Source organism: Anopheles merus, chromosome X (genome assembly GCF_017562075.2).
Source record: "Anopheles merus strain MAF chromosome X, AmerM5.1, whole genome shotgun sequence".
Lineage (NCBI taxonomy): Eukaryota > Metazoa > Arthropoda > Insecta > Diptera > Culicidae > Anopheles > Anopheles merus.
In genome coordinates this window covers 23,214,078-23,234,814 of record NC_054081.1, presented here as the reverse complement: position 1 = coordinate 23,234,814, position 20,737 = coordinate 23,214,078, and the positions used below count along the sequence as shown (strand labels likewise).

Genomic DNA, 20,737 nt, shown 5'->3' with positions numbered 1-20,737 from the left:
TATCTACTTTCCCCATCCTTTATTGTGAAACCCAAGGTGGTAGACAATAAAAATTTTCAAATAAAAAAAAATAAACAAAAATAAACACATGTGCAAAAGTGAATAGACCCAATCGGCATTATCGTGCGATTTTTATGTGTATCTAACATTTTTCACATTCTAACATTCAGTAAATCATTCATTCTGCCTCGCTTTCGACTTACGCTAATCTTCGAGATACGCTATTGCCTCCGGTCCGCATTGATAGCGTATATCGGAAAGTACCTGTACAATGATACAAAGAGCGGACGAGAGGAGAACGCTTGCGTGAACGATTGATGTAGCAAGCGAAATTGGACAAGTCCCAGAAAAGTGAGACACAAGAGTTTCTTTCTAACGATGGAAAGAGAAGAGCCATATGAAACATGAGGATGTTTGGTGTGACACAGCCAAGTTGCGAGCAAAACCAGACCAACACCCAGAAGAGCGAGGCAGAACGAAAAATTTTGTGAATATTAGAATGAGAAAAATGATAGATACACATAAAAATCTCGCGATAATGCCGGTTGGGTTTAGTGCAGCTAATGAGCACGATTTGAGAACGTTTTGAGCTCGTTTTTTCTCATACAAAATTGTAAAATAACGCGCGATAATGTCGGTTGGGGAATGGCATAAGTTTTCATTATGTGGTATTGAACATATTTTAAACTATATTTTGTTCGTAGGCCATTTCGATTGATGAAAAAAAGTTCTATCGTGATGGACCAAAAGATTATTCTCACAGCTGGTCAGATTCGCGATATGGTACACGATATTTTTCTAGGCGCAATTTCGGAGGCGATTGAAAAGTCGATTGTTCCAACACCAATAGACAGTGATTAGCACATCCATATCATTGGCAAACATTTAAAACCTCATTTGAACACATACAACAATCAGTTGATATGCCAACAAGATAATGCTTCCGTACATGTCAGCAAAAAAAAAAAAAACAAAGGATTACCTGGAAATAATGCAAATCAATATTATGACTGATGTTGATTATTATGATGAGCCGTTTCTTCTGATCTAAATACCTTCGAAAACGTGTGGCATGTTAATTTGAAGAGTGTATAAAGATGGGAAACATTATGAAATCGAACAGCATCTGGAAGTAGCGATTATAAATGCCAGGCGAACCTTGTCTGTTAAGTCTTAGCTAAATCTTACCAAAAGTATGCCAAAACGGATTATTAAGGTGATCAACCACAATGGAGGATCAACTAATCACTAGATTTAAATAAACTTATCTTCTTCTTCATTGGCACAACAACCGCTATCGGTCAAGGCCTGCCTGTACCCACTAGTGAAGTGAGCTTGACTTTTAGTGACTTATTGTCACCATTGCAGGATAATCAGTCCTGCGTATGGCGGCACTGTCTATTCGGGGCTTGAACCCATGTAGTTGTTAAGTCGTACGAGTTGACGACTGTACCACCAGACCGACCCAAATAAACTTGTTTCTTATTTGTTATCTCAGTTAGTTATCAATGATTTCAAGTTTTTTTATTATAAAGATTATTTCCAACATTGGGGGCCTTCACGATTCTAGTTAGTTTTTTGTATGGAGTTTGACAGTTGGAGGCTGAAATCATGTAAACACTCCATACAAAACCACACAAAAAAATGGCCTGCAATTTTCAGTCTAGATTATTCTAGCCACAAAGCTAGAATTAGTTTCAAGTACCTGCTCGAAAAGACGGTGTTGTTTACATTTATCCCAAGGTGCATTAAAGAAATCAGGTGATGGCATCTAGAATCAAAGTGTATGTAGTCCAGGTGGTCTCATAACATTTTTTTATAACCAATTTTGAACATCACTTTTTGACAGAACGAGTGAAAACTTTTGCTCCAACGAGCTTTCTGGAGGCTTGACGAATACACAAAACACTCTTAAAATCTTCATTCAGAAGCAGAAGCGATAAAAATCAGTGTTCTAAATTCATACACCTTGGGATAAGCCCACCTGTATATTATACTCACTTAGATAGCTGCTCAAAAACTGCTATACAATGCAAACAGCTGACAGGCTGAAATTTCAGCCTACGAACTTAAAACGGAAAGGGACCCATTATTGGGATTTTTTTCAGACAAAAGTTTTTTCAAACGAATTAAAAAAACGTGTGTTTTTTTAATGCCTTAATGAAACAAAAACTAGGATCATTATGAAACGCAGTGCAGTCTAATTTAAATCTTGGTTGGTATCTCCAGTCGCTTTTTGGTCTGTAATGGCTAGTTGTTTGTATCGTTGCCCTGTTTTTTTTTCATCTCTTTAATATTTGTACTATTTTTTAATGATGTCAAAAAACGAAATGCGAAAAGGCAGGTCACTGAGATTTTTGTTAAAAAAAATCCTGTTGAGGCGTTCCAGGTTTACCTTTTTTTTATATGTATATATAGGGTAAATATACCAATAGTGGTGCAATTTGTAGTGGTACCGATGTGTTTTAATGGATTTAAAGTGTCAGGAAGGACAATTTCTGAATATTTTAACACATAGCAATTGAAATATGTTTTATCTTCGTAATCACAATCATTTTCATCAGGAAACACATCAAATTTACGAAAAAATACATATTTTTGTGACTGCTTCGTTGTACCTATAATGGTGGTATGGTTCCTATAGTGGTGGTAAACAAAGATGCCTTAAAAACAGTGTATAATATCAATTAAATTTAGTTTCGATGCTGTTTTCGTATGAATAGCAAGGATTACTGCCATAATATTGGTTTCTTGCGTAATTTGATCGTAAAAATGTATAAATATGATCGATGAAACTCTTGACTAAAGTACTGCATCACACCTGTCCTCAACCCATACCCAGAAGAGTTTGCTTGTTTTGATTCGATTTTTCACTCAGTAGAATAAGCGAATTTTGGCCTTTGTTAGGTAAACTACTTACAGAAAACTCATTTTTGTTGCTTATTTTAGTGAAAACAGTACGAAATGTCAAAAGTATTCTCGAAAAAATCTAAAACGACCTGTTTTTCTTGATTTTATAACTATAACCACTATAGGAACATGCCTGTTTTGTGTACCTATAATGGCACAATGGTAAAAAAACACTTAAAAATGCATAAATATGGTCAAAAGCCAATGAATTTGAAAAAAATAATATCATATGATAACAATTATGTTAAAAAACTAATAATTGCGTTGTTATGTGGTCATTTAGAACGTTAACAAAAATATGAGTATCGTTATGAAATCCTAAGGATTTTGGAAAACATGTTGACACATTTGACAAAATAATGTATTTTTCGGTCACTAAGTAACGGAATGGCCCCATTTAACTTTTAAACCCTTTGTAAAAGGGTAAAGAACATTTCACACGAACATAAATAACTTAATTACTTTTAATTTGCCATATGAACCACATTTTAGTGCAATACCACCACTATTGGTACTAGCACCACTATAGGTACATCTACCCTAAATATATTAACTCCCGTACTAATCAACGTAGGACCCCATACGTAGGACTGACTATCCTGCTATGGTAACAATAAGTCACTGAAAGCCAAGCTCACTTCACTAGTGGGTACAGGCAGGCCTTGACCGACAGCGGTTGTTGTGCCAAAGAAGAGAAGAGACTAATTAACAAGTATGGACGAAGTAGGTGGACTCTATCGATCCAGATAGATTTGGCACTATGGGAAGAGTATAGATTAGTGTTGGCCGTTCCGGTCCGAACCTAGTAAAAAAGTTCAGTTCTTTATGTAGGCCGTTCCGTTCCGATCCTTTATACAAAATCGTTCCGTTCCGTTCATTCCGTTCTTTCCGTTATTTCCGTTCATTCCTTTCCGATCCGTTCATTCCGTTCATTCCGTTCATTCCGTTCATTCCGTTCATTCCGTTCATTCCGTTCCGTTCCGTTCATTCGTTCTTTCCGTTCATTCCGTTCTTTCCGTTCATTCCGTTCCGTTCAATTCGTTCTTTCCGTTCACTCCGTTCCGGTCTTTGCCGCTTCAATATTTTTAGCAAGGTGCTATCGTTCGTGCGTTCCGTTCTTTGAAAAAACCGGCTTTGTCCGGCTGTTGCTTGCTGCATGCAAGATAACTGTTCACTCTTTCTCGCACACAGTACGTGTTGCCTGTGCACTCTCCCCATGCTCACAGGAATATTCATCGCACTTCGTCGCGTATCTTTTATAAAAATCGTGATAAGCGAAACCAAAAATGGTGTTGCATTTGATATTATGGTGCATTTGTAACATCTATTATACTTTTTGTTATAATAAGCTTATCTTAACTAGACAAATATTTATTATCAAATTTAAATCTGTACTCATGTGGCAGAACGGGTTGGAAAAGATGTATTATAATATGTGAGTATGAACAACGAAAAATAAAATGTATTTATTTTTTATGCCACGATATCCGCTTGATCTTGGCACTCGGCATGATTCCAATATTTAGCCATTCGATTCGAAGCATTCTGTTCCATTCGACAACCGTTTGAGTGCCGTGATGTTGTAAACGATTTATGTGAAAAAAAAAACTATTTGTTTTAAGTAGTAAGTGAAATTCAAATAATTAGTCAATCTCGTGATACAATCGTCAACTCGGACCAAAGTGGGTAGAAAGGAGGTGTCGTCATGTAGAACAATTGGGCATCGAGGCTTTAGAAAAAAGCACAAAACCAGGATCGACGACAGTTGTCAAATGCGACGAATGTTGCTGGTATTTAGATATGATATATGAATTGTTTTCGTTTAATACACATTTTTTTAGCATTAAAAATTCGTATTTTGCATCCACACTCCATAAATCGACATTTTACACGTTATAATGTAGCTGCTGCCTGTAAACAAATATCGACGGCTGTCGTCAAACTGAATCTTAAAATGGCAACATGCCAAACGCTAAGAAGACACCTCCTCTATATTCCACCTTGAACTCGGACCACTCAATAACTTCGGCATGGGTAAAATCCTCGAATGGATCGTGCTCCCATACGCTGGGATGATTATCCTGCTTTGGGCATTTAAGTTACTGATAGCCAAGCCTATTAGTGGTATAGGAACGCTTTGATCGAAAATGGTCGTCGCATCTAAAAAGTTTAAAAAAATGCTAGATAATAAATGCATGTTTTATATTAGCACAGCTGGTAGAGCTTACTAGACATAGGTTGAACCCATCTAGATTTGGTGATTTCAGAATGACGATTTAAGGAACGCCTTTTCATATCCTGTATCAAGTAACAAACGCCCCCCCGCCCCCCCGCGGATGACAGTTTGGCTTCTAAGCTCTGGGTCGGTTCTTTTGCACCCTAGGTTCACGTTCCGTTCTTTTTGAAAAATGACTAGTTCCGTTCCGTTCCTTTTTTTAACGAAATTCCCAACACTAGTATAGATTGCTTGCAAACAATTGGATCACTAATTCATTCGCTTGTAAACAAAAAAAAAGCCAACATACAGGCATTTTCTGTTTTTCAGCCAACGAGCACTAATGTCAATCTGTCAATCTGTCAGTTACCGTCCGTCATACTGGAGTTCAGCAATTGCGTACAAGCAAAGATGCATTTCAAATTTTTTTCTCTTTGAACTCTCTGTTTTGTTCTGTTTGAAATGAGCTGAAGTTATTAAACATAAAAATTGTTCAGATCGATTTATTTAATCTTTCTTTGCCCAATATTTATCCTTGGGAATAAAATCAATCAGTCATGAGCAAATCTGCTCGTGCCCGAGACGTATCGGCGTTTTTTTACATATGCCTTATATTTACATATACATATATGTTTACATATAGCATGAAATAATCTAGGCTGAAATACGGAGGCTAGTTTTGCGTGTGGAGTTGTATGCAGTGTTAACATGATTTCAGTTGCCAAGTGTCAAATTCCAAGTAAAATAGCTAGACGATATCGTTAACGCCCCAAAAGTTTGATTTTCTGAAACCCAAAGAGTGGGTGCTCAAAATTTGAAATTAAAAAATCCCTGCGGTATGTCCCTGCGAGGTGATAATGTGCCCGAAAAAGTGTGCCTCTTCATGATATTCACTTCATGGGACATCCTGTTTTCATGAACTCAGTTTGTATCAAAAACTATTCACACTGATTTACTTTTTCCTGTCCATTTTATTGATTGACCTGTCAGCAATCTATCGAGCGTTCATCTAAGGCACGTCAACTAAAAAGCATTCAAGTAATGAATTCTGGCTGTAATATGATCAAAGTAGCCTGGTTAGGGGGCTTGCTCTTCTGTTTAATAGATTGCACTCGCTACAACAGTCGTTGCTTTTCAAGCGAAACGGTCTAAGAAGCCGCAGTAACGTACCGTTAGTCATTCCTAGGATTTGTTTTATAGATATGGTAACGAACAGTGGAACAACGCGAAAAATATTTGTATAAAGAGGTAGATGCGGTGAAAAAGTAAGATAAACTGAAGAAAAATGAGTGATTTAATTATTATAGGGTAAATGTACCAGTATTGGACAGGTTAGTGCAGCAGTTTCACAAAAACTGCTCGTACACTTACACTTTTTATTATTTTTCATGAAAGTGACGTTATTTTGAACGATAAACTATCGTATTACGTTGTGCTGTTTTTTTATTTGCCGTTTCAAATGCATTTTCTAGCGATATTCATGAAAATGCAAAAACTGTTTTTGTTCCTAATTTCGGCAGTTTGGTCCTATTTTCGGCAGGCTGTGCTCCTATTTTCGGCAACGCGAATACGGGTCGATAAATGTTTTAATTAATGCCAATAGGTAGACAAACATTTTTAAAACAATTTTACACTCTGACTTTCCTTAGATTAGTGTTGAAAAGTACTTAAATCATTAATTTTACGTTGCCCGTTTTGGTCATTTTGCTGGCATTTTGTACAGTCACTTTGGCGTGAGTTTCAAACAAAGTAGGTATTGGAGAAATTAGATTGCCTGATGGCTTTAGAATATGACTTCGACTGACTCACAAAATTATTATTTTCTTTCAAGTTATTTCTCACAGCAGTTATCTGTCGAAAATCAACATTTACCGTGTATCTATTTTCGGCAGTATTTAAAGTGAATAATTACCTGTTTTCGTGATTTTAAAATTCAATACAGGCTAGAATAACTGCTGCAGCCATAGAATCTTTTATAAAAAACCACACTCTTATCGTTTTAGTGCTCCTGGTTCTCTTAATAATGAAACCTGCCCAACTATTCGCTGACAGCAAATCTGGTGAAACATGTTGAACTCTGCACATTTTGTTTGATATTTTGAAAAATATGCAAGGAAATGATGTGAAACTTCGTGTATGAATAATAAATGAGCATATCTCTATTTAAAAAATATATGTTGATACAATTTTCAACGCGTTTTTGCCCAACTACACGTTTTTTGTTGTCCTGCCGAAAACAGGTACAGTCACGGACAATAAGATAGGGCAGCGGTCGGCAAAATTTTGAGGCAAAGGGCCGAATTTAGTAAATGATCTAAAGATGCGGGCCAGGAGAATGCGGTTTTTCTATTATTGTGCTTTAATTATTACATTATAAAATTTTAGAAACAAAATAATTGGTATTATTGCTGTTTTCCTATAATTATTGCATCCAAGTATGGTTCAAAATTGATAATATTAAATAATTTTTTTAAGTAAGTTTTTAAGTAAACTAATTGTATCCTTTAATCATTTGAGGATTGCTAAAAGAAGGGCAATAGTGTGATAATTCAAAACATAGCGAAGCAAGAGCAATACCGTTTCTTCATGATCCATCCCGCAAAAAATATAAGCGCTATTCTGGGGATGATACAAAAGTGGTATTGGCTGAAAAATTATCGAGGAAAATGTGCATTTAGTATTTATAAAAATGTTTTAAGGACAATTATGTCATGTCTGATAAGTTGATTTATGATTCCTTATGAAAAAATTTAGCACTTTGACAATCGTTGTACTCGTAAACAGGAACAGCGTGGAATCGTCGTTCTCGTTACAACAACAGGGTTTTATCAATGTTCTTATTTGTTTTAAATAAGATGCAAAATACCTCTAAACTAGATAAAAGAGAAAACAACTGATTTATGTGAAATTAAAACGAACGAATAGCAGGGCAAATATTAACGAGGGAAAAATGTATGCTATTTTATTACATCCAAAACTTTGTTTTCCATGTATTAGGTTGATGACAGTCGCATGCAAAATTTTAAATAAATTCATTGCAACCAGACTTAAGTGTATCTTTTTTTTTTAGTGTATCTTTTTTTTTTTTTTGGCTCAACAACCGTTGCCGGTCAAGGCCTGCCTGTACCACACTACTTATGGGATTGGCTTTCAGTGACTTATTGATCCCCCCATAGCAGGATAGTCAGTCCTACGTATGGCGGCACGGTCCATTTGGGGCTTGAACCCATGACGGGCATGTTATTGAGTCGTACGAGTTGACGACTGTACTACGAGACCGGCTGTGTATCTTATCGGTATAAAATTTCGTATGCGACCTTCATATCGATAGTCTTATTGTGGTGTTAAAATAATGTTAATATTACATAATGGTTGTATTAAAAAAATTAACAACAATTTCATGAGATTATGTTAACCCGCACTAACAAAACGTTAATTGCACTTTGAGTAGTAGTATCCCATTAGTTAGCAAACAAAATTTGACACCTCTATCAGTCAAACTCTAACCATGATGGCCAAAACAGTGAATCAAAAGCGTGCGCGATCAAAGAATGGCACCCGTAGCGTAAAAAATGGACTCCGTGCGGAAGTTTGTGGACGTCGTATATACCCGTTTCGGCATTTTGGTTGCCAACATCTTGGTACAATTAGGCAACAATCAAAGCATTGAAAGAAAGCCCTGGTTCATTTTTGAGGTTTAAAAAGAAGCTGAAATGAAGACAGAGGGACAAGTGGCTACATTACTACGTTAGCTGGACCGGGAGATCGATGCAACCCACCAAACAGTAAAATAATACCTGAGAAACATGAATAAACAGATCAGGAATTAGAAACTCCATCCACTGGCTTCGCAGTGGCAAACAATTACGCGAAAAACTCAATGCAATCATTTCAGGTAAATTTCGACAGAATATCGAAATGTCACCCTAGTCTGCGAACTGGTCCAACATTCGTCACCTGTGTCCCATCGATTTTTTTTCTTCATCAACGTGATGCAAAAACTCTACTCTAACAATTTTGTAGCGAAAGACTAGCGAAAAAGGAGGAATTGATGAAAATCGAAGGTAGAACTTAAATCATGCATGTCTTTGTCCACCATGATGAACATTCCTGATAACTGATGAAAGGCAAAGTCTTGATTTATTTGTGCAAGTTAGCTTAAATAATGACCTTTCCACTACTTTTTTTTGCAGCCAGCCGAAAATGGCATATTTTTTCATGCAAAAGTTACGGGGATATTGACCTCGAGTTCGAACATACTGAACGGTCCGTCATTCCATAGTACTTTAATTAAAGTTGAAAATGTACGATGGTATAATATGGCATACTAAAAGATCTTCAGTAATTTGTGTACGAATCGTTTGTTCCGAACTTTCAAAATCAGTCAAATGTTTGGTGGGCCGCATTTGGCCTGCGGGCCGGACTTTGCTGACCGCTGAGATAGGGCTTTTTTTTCAACGCACTTTTTTTTGTATTCATTTGTGTTTGATTCTGTGTGCATGTGTGTGTGTGTATGTTTTAATGTGTGTGTAAATGTTTGAGTGTGTATTGTGTGTTTGTGTCACAAGTATGTCGTTTTGGATAGATTTGTTCGTAGTTTTTTTTGTTTTTTGGGTTAGGTTTTTGTTGTTATTAGCAGGACAACCGCCTTCGCTAGAGCTTCGATATATTAACAATCTTTAAGTGTTCCTCCGCCGTGGTCTTCCGAGGACGTCCGGGTGACTTGCGCGTTTCGGTTGTCCGAAGCGCGTTTGCCACAAAAGTGCGCGATCGTTCCATCACGAACTCGATCGTTTTGCGCTTAATGCCAGCAGCCGCCATTCGTTTTATTATATGGTGCTGATAATCGGTACAATGTTATCCTCAACCCATTGTTACTAAGATTGCTTTGAGGGAATTGAGGGAATGCCGAGTTCATTGCTATTGTGCGCGTTTCCATTTCGCACCGCTGTCGCATTGACATTCGTCAAACAGCACACCTGCGGTCTCGTCTGAAGAACAAGCGCTGCTGACGATGCAAGCATTAGCTTTTCTCCAAGTGTGAACGCACGTTGTTTCACATGATAACACACATTATCAGAAGCTTTCGACGTAATATGCCATCATGTCACGCTACGTTTCTTCAGACACAAACCCGCACACGCATATACACGTTAACAAACACACACACACACACACACACACACACACACACACACACACACACACACACACACACACACACACACACACACACACACACACACACACACACACACACACACACACACACACACACACACACACACACACACACACACACACACAGACACACACACAGACACACACAGACACACAGACACAGACACACACACACACACACACACACACACACACACACACACACAGACACACAGACACAGACACACACACACAGACACACAGACACACACACACACACAGACACACAGACACACACACACACACACAGACACACAGACACACAGACACACAGACACACAGACACACACACAGACACACACACATTTAGTATTTGTCTGATCATTACACCATATTTGGCGTTCGGTGGTGGCTTTTTCGGGCATGTTGATAGCCGTTTTTTGTATTCTGTAGTTTTTTTTTCTTATTTTTTACTCAGCATGAATGTAAGTTCCTGTATTAGACTTGACAAATTTCTAGCATTTGTTGCGAGCATGGGTATGAATTCAATTTTTTATGAAATTCATCAATAAAAACATTCTAAAGCAGTTAATAGACGAAAGACTTTTTTGGCGCAATTTCAACCTTCACAGCGTACCGTGATGTTTATTTTTTTTAGAAAACATTTGGCTGTTAATTACACATCACTGAAGTATTATGTACAGAACTAAAGTTAAATTACAGTAAAACTTTCGTGAAAACTTAGTATATGCTCAAGCAACAAAAGCAACATGTTTTCTTGTTCGATTCAACAGACCATCGAAGCAGAGAGAGCGAGCAAGGATGATGCTTTTTTGTGCTTGGGTGCTAATCTTGTTTGAATTTAAATGGTTTCGTTGTAGGTCCGGTAAAAATCAAGGCCACGCGACATACGAGCGTATGAAATCATAGTGGGTTTATCGCTCGTGCCCAGCTGTCTTCGTGTATGCCTGAGTGCGTCATATCGTCATACTCGTTTGCCATTGGTTCAACCATATGTTCACAAGGGGGCTTCTTTAACTACAGCTACGTAAGCATTGCTTTCCGAGAATTCGATTTCTCTTGGATGAGTTTTTTTTTAAATGTATTGTAATGCTTGTGCCGCTCATTTATGGAGTTTTGTGAATGAGTCTATACTTGAGGCACTCACAACGCTGCTTGCTGACCATGATGCGTCATCGTTATTTCTCAGATGATGCTGGCTAGTTGTTTGTGTTTCTTTTCATTTTTTTATGAAGTAATATCTGCTAGAATTTATGTACAATGAAACCCGTCAAAACGAGTATCCCTTAGGGGAAGGTTGGTAAAGACGGACACATTAAGGACGATTTTTAACATTGTAGAGGTGTTTCAATACAGCGACCATAAATAGTGCAGACATTATAACTTTATTTTAGTTTCTTTCAAATTCAATGGATTTTTTATCAATTGAAAATGTAGGTTTTTAAATCTAATTTAGACAGACATTTGATGTGGGAAAAATGGACACAGCTGAAGCGGTTTATTATATCTTAATATTACTTTTCTGATTTTACTACTTCACTGGTTCATGAAAAAAAAAAATGAATCGTGTGATCTGTTTTGAGCACTACATGGTTCGTGCAAAGCATGATTCTAGTCGTTGAGAGAGGTATCTGTTTTTAAAAAAATCAAAAACTATGAATTTATGTTGACAAAGAAAACGTCGCTCGTGCTATTTGCATTGGATGACATTTTCTGTAAAAAAATTATTCTCCTTTCTTACTTTTCCGCATACCTATATATGTGCCTTTCAGATCTCTACGTCTCCGTCTTTCAATCGCTTCGTCATTACGGCCTACTACATGTGTAAGTTGTGGTCCATTTATATATGGTCCACATCATTTTAACGCCTTTTTCGGTCAGTGCGACTTCGATCTTCCCATCACAAGCTTCTGCTCCAATACGCTTTTTGTCATTGAGTCCCACAATTTTATTCTTCCTCTTTGACCTTCACTATTGGAGTGATTCTAAAGAATAGAGAAAAAACAATGTATCCGTCATAATCGTCATTTTGACCTGCTCACATATCTTTGATGTATGTAACCATATGACAATGGTTAATTTTGAATTATTTGTTGGAATAGGCTTAGGTTAATTAAATAGTGTTTCAATGGACCTTGTTGGCCTTTTTAAACAAAATTACACTTTAAGGCTAAATCTAATTCAAATAGATACGCGCAGTAACACAAGAGGCTAGCAAGCATGAGGAACACTATTGAGGAACTCAGTGCGCGACGTGAAAGTGTAGGCTGGAACGTGAACGACGTTGTTTCGACAACAATTGTTCTCGTAACATTATCATAGACCTGGGCCTAACCGTGCATCTTCTTTTGAGAATACAAAAAAAAAAAAACTGTACGGCTATCAAATTCGCCGCTCTGTTTATGTTTGGTTGTTTGTATGTTTGGCGGCGTTTCCGACGTTTCAGCGCTTTCATGGAAGATTTCGGAATATCTCTATTCGACTGTTTGGTTTTGAATTGTATTTTCCTGTCATTTTTTCACTTTGAGAAAAAAATACAGTACGCAGGTTTATTAACATTGAGGATAAAATTAGGAAACTTTGATATTTTTGCTGACGAAATTTAATATTTTCTAAAAACATTGCAAACACTATAAAACTGGAGTAGTTATGTTATTTTTTCAATGCGAATAGTAGACGTAACGGTCCCGTGGTTATGTCGTCAACTCGCACGACTTAACAATCTACCCGTCGTGGGTTAAGGCTAGAGTGGACCATCCTCCTGTGGCTAGGACTGGGCAATTAAACTGTACTATAACTGCATTAGGAAGCTAAAATTTCAGCCTGTTAATGAAATAATATTCATCATTTTGTTTTATATTATTTTGTTCTGTTTGAAATGAGGAACAGTACATCTAAATATCTAAAATTATCGAATCAAATAGTGTTGAACCATGTTTAAACTAAATATTATTGCTTCAGCATAAAAAAAAAACAATAACGGCCCTCCTCGATTGTAACAATCTAGGCTGTAAATCTGAGGCTAGTTAACTGGTTTGAGGTTTTGAATGGAGTGTTGACATTATATCTGTCGCCTACTGTTACACTCCATTTAAAAAAAAGGTTTGTATCTTAAAACTACTCTACCAATTGACAGATTAAAAGGACAGGACCTACCTTTTACCCGATTTCATTAAAAAATTGATTCAACTGATTTATTAACTATCGATGCATTTATTCCACGATTTTTATTTACACAATTGGACAAAATCCGATTCGCGGATTGTTGGGTTTCCCATTCAAATTGGAAACCAGTACGATACGCTCAACACGTAGTAAACTCTCTTCCGCGCATCATTCTCTTTCATTTATATAATTTGTAAGAGTGGTATGGTTTGCTACGTATCTGTCCCCATACACTTGTGACACGTTCCCTACACAGAACAACTTTTCCATAAAAAACGGGCAAAATTTTCGTTCCAATTCTGTTCCCACCTACTGAGGCAGAACAGAAGTGGAACAAGGTAACTCCCTTTACTGAGTGTTACTATCATTTTCAGTGAGAAAAAGGAAGTAGAGCACATTCGTATCAAATCACTCTCCCAACTGCTAATGAAGGTATAGGAAACGGCAAGGGGTGACGTGAAACACAAAATGAGAGAATGAGAGAGAGGGTTGGGCTAGCTTTGTTCAATCGTGTTCGCTCATGTTTGCGCGCACCTTGGCAACTCATTCTCCATAGACAGTCAGTATATGTAGGTCTCAGCACGAACGCTGCGCGTGAGTTCTTCATATATATACGCGGTCAAAACATCGGTACAGTTTAGTTTGCAGTTAATACAGCTAAATAGTAGGTTCAGTACTATATATAAAAACAAAAAACAAAAGTTTGCAAACATTTTGGGGGATTTGACTTGTACTTACTTGAAATGAATTGAAGTGTCCCTATAATCAGACTAACTAACCACCGTTCGCAAAAATCCGAGTGACGCACTGCAATACGAGTGAAACATTGTATGAAAGCATTTTCAAAACTACGATAAAAATACATCAATCAAATCGAATAAGCAAACTATTTTGCTTGAAAAAATCTAAGTTAGTGTGTTTGTGGCTAACAACTTGTGAGCGTGTGTTTTTCTTGATGTGGCAAAGATAAAGCCAAAAGTATAGATTATTCGTAATTACGTTCTGGCAATCGAACCGATATAAAGGTTTTTCTTTACATCTTGCTTACGTTATCATTTGAACGAGAAAACCAGTAAACGTGACGTCAGTGCTGTACGAACCGCTTTGTTGTTTTGTGTTAAAAGATAAATTTCGCCTAGTTCTTTGTGTGTAACTGTATTGTAAATTGTTTAGTGGTTTGGTGCGGGTTTATTTATCTTTGTGGCTAAGTATCCTGTGAGACATAGCCAGCCGACCAAATGACGAGGGATGATGATGTGCTTGTAATAAATGATGTTTATTTTAACGTGTATAATACCAATCCACCAATCACACCATTGACACCTAGAAGAAAACTCGTAAGTACACGAATAACCGAACACCAACTCAACTTTGTTATCTGTATCTCGTTTTTTTCGTATTTTTGTCGATCGGTCTTTACACCTTTATTTTTATCTCTCATGCCTGTCTGTGCATTTATTCTTCTCTCTGTATTTGACACGTTTTTTTTATTTCTCTCTGTATCTTGGTCTTACTTTTTGACTCTGTTTGTCATCTGCATCATCGTGGTATGCAATCATTTTGAGCTGAATGGGTGAGATAATGCGAGTCAAAAATAGCTCTTATCAACTGCTAACAATTAGGGAAAGTCAGGGTTGTTTCGAGACTGTGGGTAAGTTCGACACCTTGCTGTATTAGCGTTTTTAGAACTTTTTGAAGAAAAAAAAAATTGTACACATTAGGCCCGATTATTAAACACAAACGGAAATGACACAAGACAAGTGCGTCAAGACAAACGGAAACTAGTTATGCATTTTGAAACCGTTCTTGTGACAGACAAGTTTCGTTAACCTTTAAGTTGGCAACCGGATACCCGGGTATTTTTTTCAACTTCGAACTGCAATAACTTTTGATTCATTGCTTTTATTGACCTGAAATTTTTCGTAGCCTCCCAACTTTAAGTTATGATTTTTTGGTGCAAAAGTTGTAATTTTAAACAGCCTGTAAGTATTTTATTTTGATTTTTTTTAACTTTACCACGTAAGTTGGCAACCAGCATACCCGGGTATTCCATACATTTTGTATGGAGAATGACGTTTCTCTTCTTCCTCTTTTCGTATTGTGCTTATTTTTTAATCAAATTCAGGCGATTCCAAATTTCAATTTGACCGTTATTTTTATAATAAAATTCAAAAAATTAATGAATAAATAAAGTAGAAGAGAATATATGGTCGGCATTACTTGCTTACAGCATTAAAATATAGAAAGCATTGTTTACCTATGAAAATCGTTAATTTTTTGCATAAAAACGTGTGGAATACCCGGGTATGCCGGTTGCCAACTTACGTGTGTAAATCTGGTTGCCAACTCTACGGTTAAATCTTTTCTTTCGTTAAAGCTGTGTCAAAGCCTTTGTCGATGTGTCAAAATGTTCAAAAATAAAAAAAACGTAAACAAGTTTATTTAAGGCGCGATCGTTTATCAAGCTAACAATCCTTGTTTAAAACATCGAAATGATTGCCTCCCACTTCGTAAGGGACGATAGCAGCAGTGAAGAAGAAACAACGGTAGATCTGGCAAAACAGCGCCTACTGATTCGAAGTGTTTTCGACCCGTTACAGCTTTCTAACCAAGCGTGAGTTCAGCATGCAGATCATTTGTGCAAACCGTGTTATACATATCTCATTTGGTGGTAGTTAATTTCAGATTTAGGAAACATTTTCGTGTGTCGAAGGAAATTTTCCTTGACATTCTGGCGGAGATCAAGCCCTCCGAGTCTTTGTTATTCCTAAAAGTGTTACAGTATTAGATGTGTGATAATTACATGTGCCTATGCTGTTGGTTGTTGAAGCAGTCACTCACCGAAGAAGTTGCTGGAATCCTTTGCTGTTGAACGCAAACCGGGTGCGTGAGCCCTTCATCATTCGACTACCATCAAAGAACAACAGAGGAAGGAAATAACAGCAGTTAATTAACCCAAAACAGCAGCACGTTACCAGTATCTCCAGCATATCGCCATTTGGATATGGCAGTACACATATTTTTGTTTAAAATGATAAAATTTGATTATTTCTGAAATAAAATACTTATATTTTGTCGTGAAAGCAACAGCAACAACCCTATTGTTGTGTTGTGTCGGTCAAACAAACTGTGATTGGCGCCTTTCCGTGACAAAAAGCTGACGGAAAGCAGTTTGACAATTTTGGATTTCCGTTTGTGTTTCATAATAATATCTTGGCAGTATGCTTGTGAGTTTGTGTTTCGTCAAATTTTATTTTTCCAACACACAACACAAACGGATGTCAAAATACAAATCTTCCGATTTTGACAACTTGTCTTTACAATTTGTGTTTAATAATCGGGCCCATTATGTATATTAACTGTTTCGAATATTTGAGTCACATTTCACCGACCAGAAATCTGTCGATTGTTAAAAAACAAAAAAATAAACAGATGGTGGTTCTGATTGACAGCCGATGTAAGATTTTACCACTGGGACTCAAGGAATTGTGGCGTTAATTCAACAAAATTATAGTTTCCGTGTTAATAGTATTGTTTCATAAACACTATTGATTAGTTTAGTATCAAAGGGCGTAATTTTTATAGTAAACTATATAGTATAAAATGTCACTAAAACCTTTGCGGCCAATGGGGGTAAAATCGACACCCCAGTTGGTAGTAGTGTAATGCTTATTTGTAGCATGTTAACTTTTTTAATATAGTAATTTGAAAGTGCCTGTATTTCATATAGATGTCCCTTAACTATTTACGACAAACGTAATAATCAAGCTGAGCAAACACGCAATTAAAAATATCGTAACAGGTTGGCTGATAAGTCCCCGGTCTGACACATTGATGGCGCTAGTATTAAATGCATATTATTTTTATATAGTACCAACCTTCAAATGATTCGTGTCAAAATTTGACGTCTGTATGTCAATTAGTTTGTGAGACAGAGCGTCTTTTGTCAACCAACTTTGTTGTTGTGTTGTTCCACCAAGACAACGCACCGTGCCACAAGTCATTGAGAACGATGGCAAAAATTCATGAATTGGGCTTCGAATTGCTTCCCCACCCACCGTATTCTCCAGGTCTGGCTCCCAGCGACTTTTTCTTGTTCTCAGACCTCAAAAGATGCTCGCAGGGCTGCAAAAAATTGGCTGCAATGAAGAGGTGGTCGCCGAAACTGAGGCCTATTTTGAGGCAAAACCGAAGGAGTACTACCAAAATGGTATCGAAAAATTGGAAGGTCGTTATAATCGTTGTATGTTGATCCATATTTAAGTAGTTTTTTTTTAATAGAATCCTTAAGTGTGTATAAGGCATGGGGTACAATATATGCAGGAGACATTTTTGCTCGTATTAGTTTTTTACATGCTAGTTTTTGGTCGGTTTTGCGATGGATTGTGTTGACCAGACAGCCGAGTGTTTAATGTTTTTAAATGATTGGTTTCAACCGCAGAATGAGTACTTCTTTGGCTACATTATGCGTCTATGGTGGGTAAATGAAAAAGATAACGAGCGTTCTTTGTGAATAAAAACCTCATGAAATAAAGAACGAAAGAATCGTCGTTCGCGTTCGGTTCTTTTTGGTGAGCGAACTAGTTCGTTCACGTTCGGTGAAAAGAATCGTTTTCCCCATGCCTAGTGTACATAACAGTCCCGATGCGTTTGACAATTGTGCCAGCTACCCAGATCCACCCATTGCGCGTATATTGTTTAGCGAAAACCGGATCAGATGAACAAAACTGTCTCAGGCGGTTGGTTGTACACACAGCAGTATCTCTTGAGGGCGGCAGTTTGGCAGCTCCTTGGAATGCTCAACATGTTTTTACACAGTTTTCGATGTGTACATCTAGGGATGGCCAATAGAAATAACTGCGAGCTAAGGCCTTTATTCTGATGATGTCTGAGTGTTCATTATGTAATTGTTGAAGACAGCGTTGTTGCAGTGCTCTGGGCATTACCACCCTACCGCTGAAAAGAAGACATCCAACACCGTATCGTGCCAGTTCGCCTGTATACGTTATGTTTTCAGGCCATCCTTTGCGAATGTAATGCTCGACCATCTGTAGTAACGGATCCTTTTTTGTTTCCCTCGTTACCTCCGCAAAATTAACATGCATTATCTCTTGTGTGTTGACCATTATCGACTTGACGTCTGTTTCCAAGCTTGCGATCACGCAATTTTTTGCTGGCTTGGCGTGCGTGTGTTTCAGACGTGACGGCGGATCTATATTGCCGAAATTTGTAGTGCGTACGTCTTCGGGCTGGCAGCATAATGTATCAATAGGAGATGACCATAGTGAAAAAATGTCCATCAGATCCAATCCAAGAAGAAGTAGGCATGCTGAAGTGACGTAAATCTGGACAATCTTGGTTTGGTCGGCAACACTAACGCTACCCATAAAATACCTGTCCAGTGTTAGGTTAGCACCCGATGATGTGTGAGTAATCATCGGCGAGGGTATTAGTTTAGGACTACCTACGTGCAGTTGGATTGGAGTGCCGTTTATCACAATTGGAACGAATTTACGCCGCTGCTGTACATTACGGACGTTTACTGCGATCATTTGCGTTCTTAAGTGCTGGGTGAAACGCTTATTTGGCGTGCGACGGGCTGCTGTTTTGCAATGACCCTCTTTATGATTGATTCGCGAGCACATTTCACATCGGTGTGTGGTAAGCACATTCTCGCATCCAGTGACGGTCTCCGCATAGCCAACATGGATTCTTAGGAATGCCTGTGCCGGAAAAAAACTCTGTTGTTGGCGCTCCACTTTAGCGTTGACAGTTAATACGCGCTCCGGCAAAGGGCCCTCGATCATTGCGCTGTCCCTCTTCAAATTTTCCAAACGGTGACACTCGGTGGACAGTTGCTGAAGGGTTGTACAGGTTCGATCCTCAATACGAGCCAGGAGTCGCGTTCTCAGATTAGCTTCGTCCTCATCCCTCAAACCGCACACAAACAACAAGCATTTAAAATCTTCTTCGATGAGCTTGCCAAGCTCGAAATCCACTGAAGATTTGTTGATGCGACATGCGTAGACCAAGTGATGCTCTGTCCGCTTCTTGGTCACCTGAAAGCATTTAAAACGCTTACCTAGCAGTGTCTCCTGGTCGTCGAAAAGATGATAGCTGATTTGCTGATAGCTTCTCTACCGTTTCCTCGAACGAGAAGTCGGACGGACGACGGGGCAGGATAAAAGATAGAAAGCGATCGTGCTCGGTCGTACCCAGTTTCCGCAGCATCAGTCGAACTTTGGCAGGGTCATCGATTCTTCCTGCTTCGTTCTGAAACAAGTTCGCATACCTCGAATACCATTGTTTAAATGTGATTCCTGCATCTTTCTCGTACCGGAATTCTATAATATTACGAGAAAGGGAATCAATTATTTGCTCGGGATGAAAACTGGGCGGCGCTGCGCTTTGACTTAGTAGCCGGTGATGCATAAACTCGTTGATGAATTGTTGTAGCTGAGCCATTTGTTGCTGAAGTAGATTCAGCATTTGCACAATCGTTGCATTATCGGTGCAAGTTGTCATGGCTGGTGACGCGCCGAACTGCGATGGCAGTGGGGCTGCTGGCTGCGATGGCGGTGGTGCTGCAGGATGCGACGGCGGCTATGCCGGGCGTCTGACCCGACAGTCCCTCTCGTTGGGCTTGGAAAGCCGCGTCCTGAGCAGCGAAAACACCTTGTACGTTGGGCTGAACCGCTGAACCAGCTCCGTTGATCCGATTTAGAGACAATCGGTGTGATTCGGCATTCGCGAATGTATCACCAAGGTTCATATCACTAGTCTCCATCCTCCGACGTTTTCGATGTGGTGAACCGATTTTATAAAACACGCGCACAATACGAACACGATAATACGGAGTCAAATAAATAAAACACAATTGTTCCTTAAGCACGTAACACGTCAAAATTCGTTAAAATCATAAAAATTATCCCTACGTTCCCTCTCATGCCGATCGGTACCGAGAAATCGATCTCCATCGGGCACTCGTGCTCGTGCTCGTCAGCCGACGAGAGATCGCACTCGCGGAAAGCGCACCTGAGTGCCCCGCTTTGTAATGCATTCAACACTTCTATTACCATCCGGGTAGGTCATTATTTAATACAGGCTTTTTTTTTTGACGAAAAATGACTTGTTTTAATTTATTTTATGTATCTATAATAATTTTACTTATTTTTCTATAATGACTTAAAGATGCATGGCTTTTACTTAAATATATTTAAGGCGCAATAAATAGTTCAATAGACAGCCATGTCATCCTGACTATCG

The 20,737-nt window shown here is 38.2% G+C and overlaps 1 protein-coding gene across 8 annotated transcripts in view; it reads left to right on the top strand.

Annotated features, from left to right (window-relative positions):
* Positions 1-20,737, top strand: part of LOC121603565 (transcription factor kayak) — a 58,188-nt gene that overhangs the window by 18,630 nt on the left and 18,821 nt on the right. The window contains exon 1 of one of the 8 annotated variants that reach the window (XM_041932548.1): positions 14,066-14,808. The exons of the other annotated variants lie outside the window; for them this stretch is intronic. Within the exon in view, the coding sequence (XP_041788482.1) occupies positions 14,710-14,808 (99 nt within the window). The 5' untranslated portion in view covers positions 14,066-14,709. Of the gene's footprint in view, positions 1-14,065; positions 14,809-20,737 lie in introns of those variants that run through there. 8 annotated transcript variants of the gene reach the window in all.